Genomic DNA, 18,552 nt, shown 5'->3' on the forward strand with positions numbered 1-18,552 from the left:
CTACATCTACTGTCTGCAGCTGCCTGAAGTGAGACTGCAAGACAGGTGGGGTTGGGCTCTGCTGCCAGGCAGCCAGCAGCAGAAGGGGACCCAGGCTCAAGCTGTGCCAGGCCAGGTCTGGGCTGGCTGTGAGGAGGAAGTTCCTGGCAGAGAGAGTGATTGGCATTGGAATGGGCTGCCCAGGGAGGTGGTGGAGTGGCCGTGGCTGGAGGTGTTGCAGCCAAGCCTGGCTGGGGCACTTAGTGCCATGGTCTGGTTGGTTGGGCAGGGCTGGGTGCTAGGTTGGGCTGGCTGAGCTTGGAGCTCTCTTCCTGCCTGCCTGATTCTGTGATTCTATCCACAACCTCTCTTATTCTGAGGGGTCGATAGGGGCTGGAGTGGTTGGAAGAGAGGCTGCTGGGAGCAGTAGTTGTGGGGGTGGAAGTCAAGGGCAGAGGCTGTGCTGTCTGTGAGCACCCTGAGCTGCTCAGCCCCAGCCCCGAAGGACAGGGCAGGGCAGGGCTGTCCCAGCAGGCAGGCTTTGGATCCCAGGACGTTTCCTGCACCTGTGGCTTTTCTGGGGCATTGCTGCACACAAAGGAAGGCAAATAAGCACGAGCAGGGTGGTGCCAGCAGAGCAAACACCAACGGGCTGCAAAACAGCCAGAGCCCTGGAAATGGCTTCCAGCAGCAGGGACACCCCTGCCCCCCCCCCCCCCCCCAGACCAGCCTCTCGCCCCTTGCTTCCTCCAGACTTCCTCTGCTTCAGCCAAGGATCCTTCAGACCTCCTCCACAGCAGCCAAGCTTCCTCCAGCCCTCCACATCAGCCATCTGCACTCAGCCTGGCTCAGTTGGCTCTAAGCAGAGCCCCAGGAGGGGCCAAGGTGGCTGTTGCCACTGTCACACACCTGTGCTAGGCTTGGCATGGGGACAAGAGGCTCCAGACCTCTGCAGAGCACCCAGAACCCAGCAGGCCAAAGAAAACCCCCAGGCCTCAACCTCTCAACTTCAGTGAGGAGCCAGAAGCTCCAGTTTGAGGCTGAAGCCATTGAGCACCGACTTGCTTAGAGACAACCAACCTCCCTCCAGCCCATTTCTGAGGCCACTCTGGCAAAAGGCCCCTGTGGGGACAAGCAAGGTGGCATCTGCTGGGTCACCCACAAAATCAACCACCCCAGCTGGCCTGGGGCACTGAGGCTTTGAAGAAGCAGCTTCCATGGGTTGGCCAGACTGCAGACCACCACCCTCCCAACACTTCGAGGTGCTGATTCCCCCCACACACTCCAAAACTGGGGTGACACCATCCCAGCCCCCCCCTCACACTCCCCTCTGCTCTGCTTCGCAGCTTGGGCCATTGTTGTGCGTTCTGCTGCCAGGGGCCGGGCAGAGGGGAGGCAGGACTTGGCCTGCAGATGCTCAGGGAGGAACAGGAGGAGGAGAACTCAGCCTGCCCCCCCACAGCAGGACAGGGACCATTGTGCCCAGGGTGGCCCTGCCCCCACCTGTCACATTGCAGTCTCTGCTGCCGCCTACTGGAGAACCCTCCGCATTACCTACACCTGGAGCATCCCTGCCTTGGGCTGCGCCCCAGAAAGCCACCCTGGTGCCCCCTGCACCCTCAGCTTGGTACCTCCTCACAGCATGGCCGAGCATGGGTTGGAAGGGACCTTAGGTATCATCCAGCCCAAACCCCATGCAGGAGGACACCTGCAATTAGGGCAGATTGCTCAGTCCCAAACGACCTGACCTGGGCTGCTTCCATCAGGTGCCAGCCACAGGGCATCCTCTCTGGGCACCCTGGGTCACTGGTTCCTTCGTGGTCTGTGACCGGTTCCCTGGCTGTAGGAAGCACCTGGGCACCTTGGTGGAGCTGGTCCTAATGCCACCATGGGCATCAGCAAGGCAGGGACAGGTGTGGGTTCCCCTGGGCTGGGGACACTGGGGGCTCTCCCTCCCTGTGCCCACAGGGGCTGGTGCCTCCACAGCAGGGCTCCCTGGCCTGGAGAAACAACGCCCAGCACCCACCAGCCTCCCTCCAGTGTGACACCAGTGGCCAGAGAGCCCCAGGCCCCCCCGGACTGGCCCAAAGGGAGGACAAGGTGATGCCACCCATCCCCACGCCCACGCAAGGTCTGTCCTCATGAAACCCACGTCCCGAGGATGCAACCAGCACAGGGACACTGGGACAGCAGATTCTGGGTGCCTGCTTCCTGGCACCACCAGAGGCACAGCACTGGCAGCAGCCAAGGACCTGCTAGAAAATCCTGGGTTTATTTCCATGGAAAAGCCGTTGGGAGCCCAGGGGAGCAGGGAGCTCTGCCCCAGGGCCTGGGGGTTTGGCCCCGTCAGCACTTGCAGTTCCCAAAAGAACCAGGAAAGGAAACCAGAAGGAATCAGAGGTTGTGGCCTGCTGCCCCAGCAGGCTCCCGGGGGCACAGAGCCCAGGGCACAAGCCCTGCCTGGCAGCAGGGTTGAGGAGAGCCAGGCCAGGGAGGTGCAGCAGTCCGGGGCCAGCTGCAGGCTCCCTCCGGGCGAGCAGGGCTAACGAAGCCTTGGTCCAGCAGCGCTGCCAGGGCAGGTCCCCAGCCAGGAGCTCTGCTCTGGGGGACCCTAAAGTGCTTTGCAGGGGACACAGACGCACCCCAAAGTGGCCCAGTGCTCCAGGAGAGAAGGGCTGGGAGCTGGCACAGAGCCCGGGAGGGGCTGGATTCCAGCCCCACTCGTGGGTGCTGGGGTAGCAGTGCCCCACCAGGCTGCTGGCCCCTTCCTCCCCGTGCCCACAGACCCCTGTGCCTGGGGTCCCTCTCCTGCCGTGGCCCTGGGGGTACAGAGATGGGGACAAGGAGTGGGGGTTCAGCCCAGAGCTGCTGCTACTCAGCAACAGCAGCTCAGCCACACTTCTAGGGGTCCCTGGTGAGCCCAAGGTCACCTTCTGAGAAGACAACCCCAAGTCTGGAGTCCAGAGAGGTGCCCATTTTAGCACCAAGTCCAACCGCTCGGTGGCCCCAAGCCATCATCCAGTGCAGCAGCGTCCCCGGCAGCAAGCAGGCTGCCAGCGGGGCAGGGAGTTGGCACCAGTGGCCAGGAGCCAGGTGGGTGGTCCCCAGCAGGGAGGGAGAGGTTGGTCCCATTTCATCAGCCGAGGGAGCGCTGGTCAGGAGCCAGCAGCCACGGCCAGGACGTGTGCCAGGGGCTCTGTGCCACCTGCCGCTGCCTCCACATCCGCTCTCAGCCAGCACCGGGGCAACAGTCACCTGCAAGCAGAGAGCAGGGGGAGGAGGGGTGAGCACTGCAGGGGCACCACGAGGGACACCCCCCACAATGTCCCCAGCCCAAGGGAACCCATGCCACAGTGACACTGGGCCCAGCCCCACAGAGGTGCCCAGGTGCTTCCTGCCGTCAGGGAACCAGCCCCAAACCCGCAAGGAAACACTGGCCCAGGTTGCCCAGAGGGGTGGGAGATGCCCCAGGCCTGACTGCAACTCTGAGCAACCTGCTCCAGTTGAGCATCTCCCTGCTGACAGCAGGGAGCTGGGCTGGATGGCCTTGAAAGGTCCCTTCCAACCCAGACCCAGGCTGTGGTCCTATGGAAACCTCTGCCCAAAGGCTCAAAGTCTCAGGACACAGCAGAGCTGTCCCTGGTCACTTCAGCCAGCAGTGGGCACAGCAGAGCTGTCCCTGGTCACTTCAGCCAGCAGTGGGCACAGCAGAGCTGTCCCTGGTCACTTCAGCCAGCAGTGGGCACAGCAGAGCTCTCCCTGGTCACTTCAGCCACAAGTGGGCACAGCAGAGCTGTCTCTGGTCACTTCAGCCAGCAGTGGGCACAGCAGAGCTCTCCCTGGTCACTTCAGCCACAAGTGGGCACAGCAGAGCTGTCCCTGGTCACTTCAGCCACAAGTGGGCACAGCAGAGCTGTCCCTGGTCACCTCAGCCAGCAGTGGGCACAGCAGAGCTCTCCCTGGTCACTTCAGCCACAAGTGGGTACAGCAGAGCTGTCCCTGGTCACCTCAGCCAGCAGTGGGCACAGCAGAGCTCTCCCTGGTCACCTCAGCCAGCAGTGGGCACAGCAGAGCTCTCCCTGGTCACTTCAGCCAGCAGTGGGCACAGCAGAGCTCTCCCTGGTCACTTCAGCCAGCAGTGGGCACAGCAGAGCTCTCCCTGGTCACTTCAAGCAGCAGCTAATGACATCATCTACTGCACAGGGACAGCACTTTGGGGTCTGGCATCAGCCACAGCAGAGGCTGGAACACCTCTGCTGTGGGCACAGGCTGAGAGTTGGAGCTGTGCAGTCTGGAGAAGAGAAGGCTCCGAGGAGACCTTCTTGTGGCCTTCCAGTGTCTGAAGGGAGCTACAAGAGAGCTGGGGAGGGACCTTTTAGGCTGTCAGGCAGGGATAGGCCTGGGGGGAATGGAGCAAAACTGGAAGTGGGGAGCTTCAGACTGGATGTTAGGAATTTCTTCAGCATGAGGGTGGTGAGAGCCTGGCACAGCTTGCCCAGGGAGGTGGTGGAAGCCTCATCCCTGGAGGTGTTTAAGTCCAGGCTGGATGTGGCTCTGAGCAGCCTGCTCTGGTGTGAGGTGTCCCTGCCCATGGCAGAGAGGTTGGAACTGGCTGATCCTTGAGGTGCCTTCCAGCCCTGACAATTCCATGGCTCCACGATCCCCACAGCAGGCACAGGGAAAGGGACAAAGCAGCCCTTGGCCATCTCATGGAGCACAGCCACATTCCTCAGGTCCTCCCCACCCGCCCAGAAGTGTGCCCCGGGGCCACGCACCTCCTGTGCCCACGGGAGAGGTAGTCCCGGTTGAGCGAGCAGAGCTGCTGCTCCAGCCGGAAGATGCGGAACGCCAGGTAGGAGGAGGACACCACCAGGAGGCAGATGCTGAGGGCAGAAGGAGAAGCACTCAGCAGCTGGGCTGCGGCTCCAGGCACCCGCCAGGGGCTCGGGGGACAGCCCCGGGGCAGCCCTCCCCGCACTTACAGCACGATGAAGACCTTCAGGAGCTGGTAGTCTGAGGGTCTCAGCTCTGCCACGCAGCTCTGCTCCGCCTCCAGCTCCTCCTCCGTGTTTATTGCACTTTCTGGAAGGCAAGCCCAGAGTGGGTGGATGCCAGGCAGGTGATGCTGCACCTCTGGCAGCCCTCCAGCAGCGCATGGCTCCCTGCTGAGGGTGGCAGAGGGGACACCGAGGGCTCAGAGCTCTCGGGCAGAACTGCCCTGCCCATCCCATCCCCCTCCCTTCCCAGGACACCATCACCAACTCCCACCCTTAAGGCAGAAATCCCCTCCGGGAGCGTGGAGGATCAGCTCCTGCCCATGGAGGTGTGTGGGGCACAAACCCACAGCCCTCACCCGAGACCAGAGGCTCCTCGGAGGTGAAGGAGCTCTCCTTGGCGCTCAGGCTGCTGACGGAGGCGCGGTGGATGCACTGGTAGTCAGCATCCGGCAGGGACAGCGACAGCGACGCAGGCGACACCTTCCTCCACTTGCCCTCGGGGACAATCACCTCCTGTGGGAACAGCCCAGGGTGAGCCCTGCCAGCAGCGCTGCTGTGACCCGCACCAGCAGCAGCAGCACCGAGGACACATCTGGATTCACCACTCAGGCCCAGTACACCCACAACAGCTTCCTGAAGGGGACCTGCTCCTCCAAAATGGCCCCGTGGGGACACTACTGCCACATGCACCTCACATCAGTCCCAAGGAGCAGCTGCTGCCACCTTCACCCTGTGGAGCCGAGGGTGGTCACCTGGCATCCCTCAGGAGCCCCCTGACCACCCCGGGGCTCAGCAGCCTGGTTCCGACCCGGCCCAGAAGGGTGCCAAACCAAGCAAGGTGGCAGCTGGCAAGGGGAAGGTTTCCTCCTGCAGGGTCTCCAGGGCTGGAGCTGCTGAAGAGCTACATCCCTCAGGAGCACCAGGAGATGCTGCCAGTCTGGACTGCTCCAAATCCAACCCTGAGAAGTGCTTCAACCCCTGAGATGTCACCAGACCGTAGGGGACATCCCACCCACTGCCTCCTGGTCCAATACAGGACCTCCAAAGGCCACCTCAAGGGGCACCTCCTGCAGCCAGCTTGATGGACAGGGCCCTCGGCCCATGGCAGACGACTTGCTCGGCACCCTCACGCAGCCCAGCACGGCCACAGCACCAGCAGCTCCGCAGCAGAGCAGAGAGCAGGCTCAGGCTGTGTGGAGGAGAGCAGATGTGCTGCCAGGCAGGGACACAGCCACCCCGGGCAGAGCCCAGCCCGGCCATGCCATGCCTCAGCAGCCCTCTCCTCCAGCTGCCCAGCTGGGAGCCAGCCCACCCATCCCAGGGCTTCTGGGATAACTCAGCCCCATCCCCAGGCTGGTACCCCCCAGAGGCAGCAGTGGGTGGGAGCAGGGCAGCAGCCTGCCCCACGAGCCCCTGGAGCTTGTCCACCTCCACAGGGACCCCCCAGACCGAGCAGCAGAGCCATCGGCTCCTGACCCTGCCTCGGCCTGCCAAGCTGGGCTAGGGGAACCCCAGAGGGCAAGCCACAAAGGCCACGTCCTGAGGTGACCTTTGTCAGCAGCGAGGGCAGAGGCCCTGCCAACGGCTGCCAGCCAAACCTGAGCGTGCCAGGAGGGTGTCGGACCCGCCAGGGGGGCCAGACGGCCGCAATCCTGCCCGCAGCGCGGGGCCAGGGCGCTCCTCGCCTCGCCCAGCGCCGCCCTCACCCTCACCAGCGACACGGCCTCGGGCTCCTCCCGCAGCTCCTTCAGGCTCAAGCTCTTCTTACTGGAAACCTGGACGGGGGAGAACCAAGCAGCTGCCATGGGGCCACCTCTGCCCGCCTCAAACCCAAGCCACCACATGAGGAGGAAGTTGTTGAGCAGGAGAGTGGTGAGAGGCTGGAATGGGTTGCCCAGGGAGGGGGTTGAGGCCCCATGGCTGGAGGTGTTTGAGGCCAGGCTGGCTGAGGCTGTGGTCAGGCTGCTCTAGGGTAGGGTGTCCCTGGGCATGGCAGGGGGTTGGAGCTGGCTGCTCCTTGTGCTCCCTTCCAACCCTGACTGCTTCTAGGATTCTAACATTGCACCTTCACCTCTGGCAAGCCCCTGAAAAGCAACTGCTGAAAGCCTGCAGGCGTGGGGGTGTGGGGGATGGAGGAAGAGCATCAGCACTACAGACCAGGAGATGTCCTGCTGGAGAGCAGCTCCGTGGAGAAGGGCCTTGGAGTGCTGGTGGGCAGCAAGTTCTGCACGGCACAGCAATGTGCCCTTGGGGCCAAGAGAGCCAATGGCAGCCTGGGGAGCATCGGGAAAAGTGTGGCCAGTAGGGCAAGGGAAGATCTGCTCCCACTCTGCTCTGCCCTGCTGAGGCCACACCTGGAATGCTGTGTCCAGTTTTGGCCTCCCCAGTTCAACAGGGACAGGGACCTGCTGGAGAGAGTACAGCAGAGAGCTGCAAGGATGATTTGGGACCTGAACATCTCTGCTGTGAGGACAGGCTGAGAGCCCTGGGGCTGGTTAGTGTGGAGAGAAGGCTGAGAGGGACCTGAGCAATGCCTATCAAGAGCTGAGGGCTGGGGGTCAGGAGAAGGTGCCAGGCTTGGTGTGGTGATGCCCAGTGATGGGACAAGGGACAACAGGTACAAGCTGGATCCCAGGAGCTGCCACCTCAACAGGAGAAACTTCTTGACTGTGAGGGTGCTGGAGGCCTGGAGCAGGCTGCCCAGAGAGGTTCTGGAGCCTCCTTCTCTGTAGAATTTAAAGCCTCACCTGGATGTGCTGCTGTGTGCCCTGCCCTGAGTGACCCTTCTCTGGCAGGGGGTTGGACACGATGGTCTCTGGAGGCCACTTCCCACCCCTACTATTGTGTGTCCCCACAGGGCACTGCCACACTGTGCCCCAGCACCAGAAAGCCTGCAGGGGTGCTGTGCCAGCCCTGCCTGGCTGCAGAGGGGACGAAAAGGAGAAGGTCTGGGCCCAGCCCAGCACCTTTCAAAGAATCCACTTCCCAGTTCAGCCCCGGGGCTGTGTGCCCACAGCGCTGCACAGCCTGCAGGCTCCCTCCTGCACCACTTCCCACCTGCTTCAGGGGCAGGGGGAAGAGATGCCCAGAGCCTGCTCTGCAGCCCGAGGGCTGCTGGGTGTCTTCTCCCCCTCGAGGCTTTGGAATTCAAATTCTTTCTTGGCTTCAGACCGTTCTTCCAGCCCTTAAAAGCCTGGCTGTGGGCAGCGGCAGAACTTGTCTTACCACCAGATTAGACTAACCCAGGCACACGCCCTGGGAGCCAGCAGCAGCTCTGAGCTCTGCCTCCCCACTCCCTGACCCAGAAAAGGCCAGCAGCAGCTCATGGGGCCAGGACATGCCCATGGCACAGCTCCTGCCCCTCTTCCCAGACTAAGGAATCACAGATCAGGCAGGTTGGAAGGGAGCTCCAAGCTCAGCCAGCCCAGCCTAGCACCCAGCCCTGCCCAACCAACCAGACCATGGCACTAAGTGCCCCAGCCAGGCTTGGCTGCAACACCTCCAGCCACAGCCACTCCACCACCTCCCTGGGCAGCCCATTCCAGTGCCAATCACTCTCTCTGACAACAACTTCCTCCTCACAGCCAGCCCAGACCTGCCCTGGCACAGCTTCAGCCTGGGTCCCCTTCTTCTGCTGCTGGCTGCCTGGCAGCAGAGCCCAACCTCAGCTGGCTACAGCCTCCCTGCAGGCAGCTGCAGGCAGCAATCAGCTCTGCCCTGAGCCTCCTCTGCTGCAGGCTGCACCCCCCCAGCTCCCTCAGCCTCTCCTCACAGGGCTGTGCTCCAGGCCCCTCCCCAGCCTTGCTGCCCTTCTCTGGACACCTTCCAGCACCTCAACAGCTCTCTGCAATGGAGGAGCCCAGAGCTGGATACAGCACAGCAGGGGTGGCCTGAGCAGTGCTGAGCACAGGGGCACAAGAACCTCCCTTGTCCTGCTGCCCACACTGCTCCTGAGCCAGCCTAGGATGCCACTGGCTCTGCTACCCACCCGGGCACACTGCTGCCTCCTCTGCAGCTCCTCTCTGCCAGTAGGAGGCTGGGAAGAGGGGGCAGGGCACTGTGGTGAGGAAGGCAGCCTGAGGGGGGCGCAGCGCCCCGCGGCCGCGGTCCGGCTGGGCGGTACCTGCAGGTGCGTGCAGACCCTCCTCAGGACGTCGTAGACACTGTCGCGGGAGATGAGGGACACGAAGATGTACTGCAAGAGAAGGGGAGAGGCTGCTGCCAAAGTGCCCCCCTGGCCTGACTCTGCTTCTGCACAGGCAGGGGACAGGCAGAGACGTCCTGCCCTTGAATCCCCCTTCCGCCAGGAGCCGCCGGAGGTCTCCCTGCGGCACCTCCCTGCGGACTTCCCCTGCTGTTATTTTTGCTAAAGCCTGGACCAGTTTTTTTTCGGGGCCAACCTCCTTCGGCAGCGGCTCCTGTGGAGCCTCCCGTGCTCAGCCCGGGGGCATGCAGCAGGCAGCGGGGCTGGGAGCGCTGCAAAACGTCCCCAGGGACTGGCAGGAGGGCACAGAGGGCAGCGCTCGCCGCCTCTGGCACGGAGCCCACGCAGTGGGCAGAGCAACGATCCAACGCCCAGATCCTGCCTTCTGCCACCTCCTCCCAGAATCCTGCAGGGACAACTCCCTACGGAAATCCCACGGGAATAAAACCCTGCCAAAATCCCACAGGAGTTACCCCCACCCCAAAACCTGTCAGGAATAATACCCCACCAAAACCAGGAATTATTAACCCTTCCCAAAATCCCAGAGGAGTTACCCCCACCCCAAAACGTGCCAGGAATAATCCCCCACCCAAACCAGGAATTATTAACCCTTCCCAAAATCCCAGAGGAGGTACCCCCTTTCCCCAAACCCACCAGGAATAACCCACTACCAAAGCCAGGAATGAACCCTTCCCAAAATCCCAGAGGAGTTCCCTCCTTCCCAAACCCCTGGCCCAGGATGGGCAATGCAGGCAGCTGCCAGCAGCACAGGGGCAGGCAAGGGCTCGGGCACCAATGCCCAAGGTGAGTGCAAAGCTGGAGATTCAGTCCCCCCCACCCAGCCCAAGCTCTCCACCAGTCCCAACCCTTCCCCTTTGCTCCCTGGAGCTGAAAGGCTTTTCTCTGAGCCTGGCAGGGATTTGCCAGCCTCAGCTGAGTTTCACTTGGGCTCTGCCCTCACACCAAGTGAAATCCAGCAGGAAGTGCAGAGCCAGGGTGGGAAGGAGCTGCACTCACTTCCCAGCCAGCCCCTGCTGCTGCTGCACAGGCATGGGAACCAGGAATGGGCTGGCTTGGAAGGGAGCTCAAAGATCATCCAGCTCCAACCCCCCTGCCATGGGCAGGGACACCTCACACCAGCCCAGGCTGCTCAAGGCACTCATAAAACGAGTTGGGTCAGACGGGACCTTGAAGATCAGCTATCACCAAGCCCACTGCCATGGGCAAAAGCCCTTGGGCAAAGTCCATGGCAGGGGGCTTGGAGCTGGATGATCTTCAACCTTCCACCAGCCCAGGCTGCACAAGGCCTCGTCCAGCCTGGCCTTCAGCACCTCCACAGCCTCCCTGGGCAGCCTGTGCCAGTCTCTCCCCACCCGCACTGCCAAGAATTTCTTCCCCCTCTCCCCTCTCCCAGCTCAAAGCCATTGTCACTCAGTCTGGCAACTCCCAGCCCTCATCCCAGGTTCCTCCCCAGATCTCCTGGAGCCCCTTCAGGCACTGCTCCATGCCCTCGAGCCCCAGCAGGCGGAGGGGAGCGGCGCTGGCACCTTTCTGCTGGCGGTGGTGGTGATGGCCAAGCCGTTGGGCAGCAGCCGAGCTGTCTTGTGCTTCTTTATCAGCTGCACAGACACCACTGGGATCACCACCTGGTGGGCAAAGGCACACAGCATGGGCACACGTGAGCACGGGGGGGCTGTTCTCTCACAAGGCACACAGCACAGTCACACCCCAAGGACAGCAGCCATGTGGAGGCTACCCCCTCCCTGTCCCTGGAGCTGTTCAAGGCCTTGAGCAACTTAGCACAGAATCACAGAACCAGGCAGGTGGGAAGAGAGCTCCAGGCTCAGCCAGCCCAGCCTAGCACCCAGCCCTGCCCAACCAACCAGACCATGGCACTAAGTGCCCCAGCCAGGCTTGGCTGCAACACCTCCAGCCACGGCCACTCCACCACCTCCCTGGGCAGCCCATTCCAGTGCCAATCACTCTCTCTGACAACAACTTCCTCCTCACAGCCAGCCCAGACCTGCCCTGCCACAGCTTCAGCCTGGGTCCCCTTCTTCTGATGCTGGCTGCCTGGCAGCAGAGCCCAACCCCAGCTGGCTACAGCCTCCCTGCAGGCAGCTGCAGGCAGCAATGAGCTCTGCCCTGAGCCTCCTCTGCTGCAGGCTGCACCCCCCCAGCTCCCTCAGCCTCTCCTCATAGGGCTGTGCTCCAGGCACCTCCCCAGCCTTGCTGCCCTTCTCTGGGCACCTTCCAGCACCTCAACATCTCTCTTGAATGAAGGAACCCAGAACTGGACACTTGGGCTAGTGGGAGGTGTCCCTGCCCATGGCAGCAGGTTGGCACAAGATGACCTTGAAGGTCCCCTCCCAGCCAAACCAGGCTGTGTCTGTGATTTGCTAGGGCCAGCCTGGGTTTGTCAGAGGTCACAGCACCTCCCTCACACTGAGCTCCACAAAAGCAGCAAGGGCTGAGGAATCACAGAATGCCAGGGGCTGGAAGTGACCTCCAGAGCTTATCCACTCCAACCTCCCTGCAGAGCAGGAGCGCCCAGAGCAGATCACACAGGAACACATCCAGGTGGGTTTGGAATATCTCCACAGAAGAGACTCCACAAGTCCCCTGGGCAGCCTGTGCCAGGCTTCTGTCACCCTCACAGGGAAACACTCCTCATGTTTCCATGGAACTTCCTATGCCTCAACTTTGTCCTGTCATCACACTGCCAACCTCCCTAAAACCCAGCAGGAGAGGCCTCCTCTGCAGACCCAGAGAGGGTTAGGAACAAGGCAGGCTGCAAGCTGTGGCACCAGCAGACCACTGAAGCTTCTATCAGCCTCTGGCTTGAAGCAGCCAATACAAATAACACAGGGCTGCAGCCCACAGGTCAGCTCTGCCCAGGATCCCTGGCAGCTGGGAGCAGCTCTCACTTCCCAGCCAGCCTCTGTGGCTGCAGGGACATGGGAATCAGGAATGGGCTGGGTTGGGAAGGAGGTCAAAGATCATCCTGTGCCAACACCCATGCCACAGGCAGCGACACCTCCCACCAACCCAGGTTGCTCAAGGCACTTGTAGAAGGAGTTGGGTTGGAAGGGACCTTGAAGATCATCTAGTGCCAAGGCTTGGCACTAGATGATCTTCAATCTTCCTCCAGCCCAGGTTGCACAAGGCCTCCTCCAGCCTGGCCTTGAACACCTCCAGGGAAGGGACATCCACAAACTCCCTGGGCAACCTGTGCCAGTGCCTCCCCCACCCTCACCACCTCAACAGGGAAACATCAAATTGCAAGTCAAGAAGAAAAGCTAAGAGAGATTCAAATCTTCTCCCCCCCCTCCTCTGCCCCAAAACCTTTGATCTTCCTTCAGATGCCACTGACGGCTTGGAGGAGGTTCTGCACCAGGAGATTTGGCTCCCCCAGGCAGCTGCCGCAGGGGATGGGTGCAGGAGGCACAGCCAGGCTGCCCCAGTGGTCTTTGGGACCTGGGTGGGAGAGGATGAGCTGCCCCCCGACCCCCTCACCTTGATGTCCTTCCCAAAGAGGTTGGCATAGAAGCAGAGCCAGTTGGGGGAGATGTAAAGCCGGCCCTGGATCAGGATGTCCCTCTGGAGCGCGCAGGAGCAAACTGCGAGGCAGAGGCAGAGAGAGTAGGAAGGGAGCAGGGCGGGCAGCATACAGCTCCTGCCACCTCCCCCCACCCTCGCCCATGGTCCCTGGCCGTGCCACCCACCTTTCAGCACGCTCTCCTCGGTCGGGATGTCCTTGAACAGCTTGTGGTACTGGGAGTTGTACTTGCTAGCAGCCTGCAAACGAAGCGGAGCAAACTTTTCCTGCCGCCCTCGCCGAGAAGGCGACGCCAAAACACAACCCCCCGACCCCAACTCCGACCTCCCGCAACCCGACTCCTCCTCTCCCCGCACCCGGGAGCGCCGCAGCGGGGTCCCACCGGCCCCAAGGGCTGCGGGAGGCTTGGACGATCCAGCAGCCTGCCAGCGCTGCGCCATCCTCCCAGGCAAGCATTGCCCCTAACATCCAGGGAGGCTGCCGAGCCGCTGCCAGCAGCCGCTGCTTTCGCGGGCCCGGCCGCGGGCACTTTCTCCTCCCCTCCTCCTCCTCCTGCTGCTGCTGCTCTTCCTCCTCCCCCTCCCGCTCCCGCTGGAGCTCTCCCCCTCCGCGGGGCAGGATGACAGCACTTGCTTTGCGCCCATCGCGCCGCCCCATCCAGCTATTTATACTCCTGCTGCCTCTTCACAGCCTGCCGGAGCCGCCGCAGCCGCCGCGCCAGGGTGGCCCCAAAACGCTTCTAGAGGATGGCACTGAAAAGCTCCGGCACTGAACACGCTCCGTTAGCTAGTCCCGGTGAAGGCAGCTCTGTGCCACCCCTGTCCCCGAAGAGGCAGCCCCCGGGCGCGCTCCGGGCACTCCCTGAGGATGTGGCAGTCCCCGCAGCAGTGCTGGTGGCCCCCGGGCAGGGTACCCAGCAGGGTGGCACAGCGGGAAGGGGCGCGGGGCAGCGAGGCTGGGCTGCAGGCTGAGCCCTCCCGCCCACGGGCACAAGGTCACCTCTGCTCCGTGCACCTGGGCACCAGATGAGCTGGGCCCTAAGAGGATCAAGGCTCAGCATCACCTGGGGGTGGCTTAGACACACACACACACACTCCCCCTCGAGAGATGCTGGGGTGGCAGCCGGTGCCAGTGGGAGCGTTCCAGGGGGACAGAGAGGGGGCTCTGAGGTCAATGAACACCCCCTGGCCCCAGTACAAACCCACTGCCAGCCCCACAACGCTCCCAGGTGCACGGAGCAGCAAAATGTTCTTCTCCTCCATCCTTGTCAGGCAAAGCACCTCCCCAGCTCCGCTCCTTCCTCCCTCCCAGCAATTCTGCCCTGCAGATGGTCCAGAAACCTCCGCTCCGGACGCGATCTGAGCAACCCAGCAGCTCCCAGCGGGTGGGAACTGAGCTGCTGGCAGTCAGCATTTCCACTTCCTCCTCTGCTCCAACTGGAAAATCCCAAAAGCATTTGCAGGGCAGACCGTGGGCCACACGAAACGGTCACTGCCTCCCCAGCAGCCTCTGCCTTGTACCAGGAGCCTTCACCCCCTCACAAGCTTTGGCTCCAACCCCCACAGCCCACGTCCGAGAGCCAGGTGGGCCCCTCCGGAGCCTCTTACCACTTCCCGGTGGCATTTCTTGATGTCTTCATCCTTCAGGGCTTCGTTCAGGTGGAGGCTGCAAGGAAAAATAATCCTCAGAGAAGCAGAGCCCCAGAGGTCTGAAGACAGACCTCCCCCACGCCCCCAGGAAGCCACATTTTGGGTGTTTTGGTGATTTGTGGCACTCAGGCACTGCTGAGGTTACAGAGCAGCTGCAGAAGAGCTCTGCCCAGTGTGGGGCTGATGGTGGCCACCCAAAACACACCCTAGCACCAAGGCAAGAAGCTCAGAGCTGCCCCCAGCAGCAGCCTGGGGCAGGTTAGCACTGAGCAGCTTTGGCTGGGCCAAGGGTTCCCTAGGGAAAGCACAACTGGGAACCTGGGAACGTGCCCAGGCAAGAGGGACTCAGCTCTGGCTGTGTGCAGGGGCACCCATCCTGCAGGCAGGTGAAGGGACAAACAGGGACAAGGAAATCCTCCCAACAACAGGAATGCTGCTGCCCTCCCCATCCTGCCTTTGGAGACCTGGAATTTGAGGGGGAAGTCAAAGAGAGCTCCCTGCCCTGTGCCCAGCCCTAGCTGCCAGGCTAAAGGCAGCAGGGATGAGCAGGAGGGGGATGAAAAAGAGCCAACACTTGCAGCGCCGGGCCCGGGAGGTTGCCTCTCACCTGCCGTCAAGGGAATCCAAACTCTTCTCCTTGTGGGATGCCTCCACTTTGTCACGGCCGTGCATGGGCTCAGGGCTCTTCAAGGGAGCTGCTTTTTCATGCATGGGCTTGGCACTGCCAGGAGAAGCCTGTTAGCACCTGAAGGCAGAGCTGCCCTAAAGCCACCCCCCTCCAGCCTGGCGCTGGTATCTCTGCCACTCAAGGACAGCAAAGATGTTCCTGCCCTTCCCCAGGCCACGTGGCGGGAAGGGCACTTCTCACCAGGCAGCCTCCAGCGCTGGCAACCAAGCAGCCAACTCCCTGTTCCCATCTTCCCAGGGCAGAGCCCTTGCCAAGGGCACAGGCTGCCTCCTGCCAGGGCCGCGCTCTCGGCATGGGCTGCTGTTTGCCATCACCGCTTTTATCGGAGGCGCTTATCAGCCGCGGTGGCGAAAGCAAACAGGCTCCTGCTGCCGTGCAGGGCAGGTTATCGCCCGGCAGGCTGCGAAGGTGCCGCGGCCGCCCTTGGCAAACTGCGACCGGAGATTGCTGTAGCGCAGCGCTGCTGGCACCGAGCGCCCAGCGCCGGCGATGCCGCGGCGGGGATGCTGCGGGCACGGCAGAGCCGACGCCGGCCCCACGGAGAGGAAATGAGCTAAGGGAAACGAGCTGGGCCAGATGGGCACGGGGTGAGGGCAGAGCAGGTGGGGGGCAGGCAGGACTGCAGCAGGCAGGACGAGCGTGGGGCTGGAGCACATCCCAGAGCCCGCAGGGATGAGGCCGCGGCCCTGCGGCAGAGCCGGGCGGAGAAGCCCTTCCAAAGTGCTTCCTGACCACAGGGAGAAGCTCCTTCGCCACCTGCGCTTCCCTGGGCACACTGCTCCTGCTCTGAGGCGCTCATCCGAGCACTAATCTATCTGAACAACCCCCCCAAGACACAGGGGGAGTCAGGACGAGGGTGCTGCACCCCGACAGTGGTGCCCAGATGGCTTGGGGGGGGGTTGAAGCCCGGCGAGCCCCCCTAGCCCTGCATCCTCGGTGCCCAACCAAAACTCCATCCTGATGCAGCACAGCTGGGCTGACTCACAGATGGAGGCACAGGGGACGCCCCTTAGGGATGCAGGAGCAACATGGGGCTGTGGAAAGCCAAGTACAGATCACCAGTGCCATGCAGCTAGGGCCAGGCTGGGAATGACCTCCTGGATCCCTGCAGCCGAGGTTGGGAAGTCAGTGAGCTGCCCACGCAGCCCCAAAGCCCGAGCACGGCAGGGACGGGATGACCACGCTGGGGTCAGGGGGGATTCTGAGGCAAAGCTCGGGTCAAAGGATGTGTCTAGAAGGGGTGGGAGACTCTACCAACCAGAGGCACCAAAATAACATCCCTTTGTCATGGCATCACAAGGCCACTTCCCTGCCCGGTTCCTCAGACACCTCGTGTGCTCGGGACAGGCAGCCCTGCTCTGCAAACACCCCCTGCCAGGTGCACCACGGACGTGCCACAGCCTTCCTGCCCTGTCCACGGGCTGGAGAAGGAGCTCTGCCCCGCTCTGCTGCCCCCCTCTCTGGAGCTCAGCCTGCTCCAGCTTCCCTCACGTCATCCCTTAAATCCCCAAGCAGTTGTGCCATTTAATCCCAACGAGCGGATTTAGCCCTAACCGGGGCTGGCACGAAGGAGCACAGCACAGGGACAGGCACCCCCTGCTCGAGGTGAGGGCATGGAGAACCCCCCTCCAGGGTCACCAAACACACAGGAATCCCCTACAATGAGCAGAGCTGCGGCTGGGGAGCACCTGGAAGTGCTGCATGGTCCTGTCCTGGTCTCCCCTTCCTCTCACGGTCACCACTAGGGACAAATGTCAGGTCACAGTCCCTGGACTTGGTACAAGCACCAGGCTGCTCCAGCAGAGCCATCGAGGAGCATCCTCAGCCCCAGCAGAGCCATCGAGGAGCATCCTCAGCCTCAGCAGAGCCATCGAGGAGCATCCTCAGCCCCAGCAGAGCCATCAAGGAGCATCCTCAGCCCCAGCAGAGCCATTGCAGCAGCTGCCTCATCTCCCTGCTCCAGATCTTGCTCTCACCCTGCTGCCAGATGTGACAGGGAGGAGATCCAAGGTTCGGGAGTGGAGGGCTCTGGGCACAGCCCATGATGGGGGTGGGGTGTCTCTGCCAAGAGCTGGCACAGGGAGGACAACACTTTCTAGCAGCTCATGCCATCAGCCTCCTGAAGCAACTCTGTTAGCAGGAAGCTGCTCCTGCAGGAAAATCCCCAAGCCCAGTGCCTCAAACTACAAACAGAGCAAGGGGAGATGGAGCACAGAGAGCCCAAGATGAGGTAGAGTGGGCAAGGGCAGGAATTCCTGGTGCAAATAAAACATTGCCAAAGGGCAAACAAATCCCCTGCTCGCCGTACCAGGGTGGCCACCCCTCTCCCTGCCCACACACAGGCTGCTCACAGCCCCAGCTCACCTCCCAGGCTGCCCCAGCCTCGGGTACGGTCCCAGGATCGTCCCGAACCCCATATTCGCATCTCCCTTCCCTTACACAGCCTCGGGATCCAGCCTGGGAAGTCTCCGGCGTCAGCCGCTCCGGGGGGGATCGGTGCTCGCTTGACCCCTTCCCTGCTGCCGGCGGGAGCGAACGGGAGGCGCGAGGGAGGGACCGGGGCGGGGATTTCGCCTCACGGGAAAAACAAATCCCGAGGAGGATCAGAGGCGGAGGGAGGCACTTGCGGCTGGGCTGCCACGGCCCGAGCGAGCCCGGGCGGGATCCGGCGAGCTGCCCTTGTGCCCGGCTCTCAAGGTCATTTCAGTCCCGAGTGTCGGCTGCTGGAGCGGAGCCACCGCCGAGGATGCTGGAGGGGAGCGGCGGGTCCCGAGCGCTGCTAGAGGGAGAAGAGAGCAGGTCACGGCGGGCAGGGACTGAGGGGGCAGCAACGACCCCCCCAGGCTCCCGCGCCGCCGGCCCCCTCCCAGTGCACCCCGCAGGGTCCCGTCTCGCCCCGCCCCGCCCCGGGAACTGCCTGTCCCCGGGGCCCTGCACCCGGTGGGTTCCTGCCGGGGTGAAAGCCAAGGCCGCGGCCCAGGACGATTCCCAGCACCAGCGATACCGCTTCCACCGAGCCTCACACCGCGGACAGTGCCCGCCCTGGGGCGCCCTCAGCCCCGGGCCCCAGCCGGACAACGCCAGGCCGGCAGCGCTCCGAGCCACGCCGCGGCCAAGAACGGCCAGGGCAGCCCCCGGGGCCAGTCCCCACCTTCCTCCCGGGCTCGGGGCCCCTCCACACAGAACCGGCGGCTCCGGGGGCTGGTGGCGACGCGACATCCCCTGCCCCGGTTCCGTCAGCTCAGTGCGGCGACGGTGCGGGGAGCCGCGGCGTTTCCCGCTCCGCTCGGAGCTCGACGCCGGCCGGAAGAGGGCCGCGGGAAGGCCGCGGGTAGCTGCGGGCTCTCGGCAGCACCAAGGCCTCGCTCCGCCGCCCCCGGAGCCCCCCAGAGCCCCCCGGAGCCCCCCCCGGCCCTGCCCTACCTGCGCGGCCGCCGCGCGCTGCCCGCCGCCGTCATGCCCCGCGCGCCCGGCCT

At 63.1% G+C, this 18,552-nt stretch overlaps 1 protein-coding gene across 5 annotated transcripts; it reads right to left on the reverse strand.

Annotated features, from left to right (window-relative positions):
* Positions 1 to 2,232: 2,232 nt before the first annotated feature.
* On the reverse strand, positions 2,233 to 17,605 carry GRAMD2A (GRAM domain containing 2A). Of its 5 annotated transcripts, none has more exons than XM_064157196.1 (12): positions 17,516 to 17,605; positions 14,996 to 15,109; positions 14,347 to 14,404; positions 12,906 to 12,978; positions 12,697 to 12,800; positions 10,728 to 10,826; positions 9,100 to 9,171; positions 6,575 to 6,751; positions 5,333 to 5,489; positions 4,962 to 5,061; positions 4,755 to 4,862; positions 2,233 to 3,234 (listed from the first exon to the last, which is right to left on the reverse strand). In XM_064157196.1, the coding sequence occupies exons 2-12, from the start codon at positions 15,097 to 15,099 to the stop codon at positions 3,231 to 3,233; spliced, it is 1,056 nt and encodes a 351-aa protein (XP_064013266.1). In that variant the 5' UTR covers positions 15,100 to 15,109; positions 17,516 to 17,605; the 3' UTR covers positions 2,233 to 3,230. The 5 variants fall into 5 exon arrangements, with proteins under 5 accessions (XP_064013266.1, XP_064013268.1, XP_064013264.1 ...); XM_064157198.1 differs by having other exon boundaries at positions 6,689 to 6,751; positions 17,441 to 17,561; XM_064157194.1 differs by having other exon boundaries at positions 17,441 to 17,561.
* Between the last annotated feature and the right edge of the window lie 947 nt (positions 17,606 to 18,552).

The sequence above is a fragment of the Pogoniulus pusillus genome, chromosome 17, assembly GCF_015220805.1.
Source record: "Pogoniulus pusillus isolate bPogPus1 chromosome 17, bPogPus1.pri, whole genome shotgun sequence".
Lineage (NCBI taxonomy): Eukaryota > Metazoa > Chordata > Aves > Piciformes > Lybiidae > Pogoniulus > Pogoniulus pusillus.

Bases quoted from the DNA above. Each gene is read 5' to 3' on its own strand.
- GRAMD2A (XM_064157194.1), bottom strand. From the start codon at position 17,493: ATGGGGTTCGGGACGATCCTGGGACCGTACCCGAGGCTGGGGCAGCCT. The intron at 12,801-12,905 runs GTGGGTGGCACG...TCTGCCTCGCAG, and splicing joins CGAGGAGAGCGTGCTGAAAG to TTTGCTCCTGCGCGCTCCAG. The intron at 4,863-4,961 runs GTAAGTGCGGGG...TTCTGCCCTCAG, and splicing joins CTGAAGGTCTTCATCGTGCT to CATCTGCCTCCTGGTGGTGT.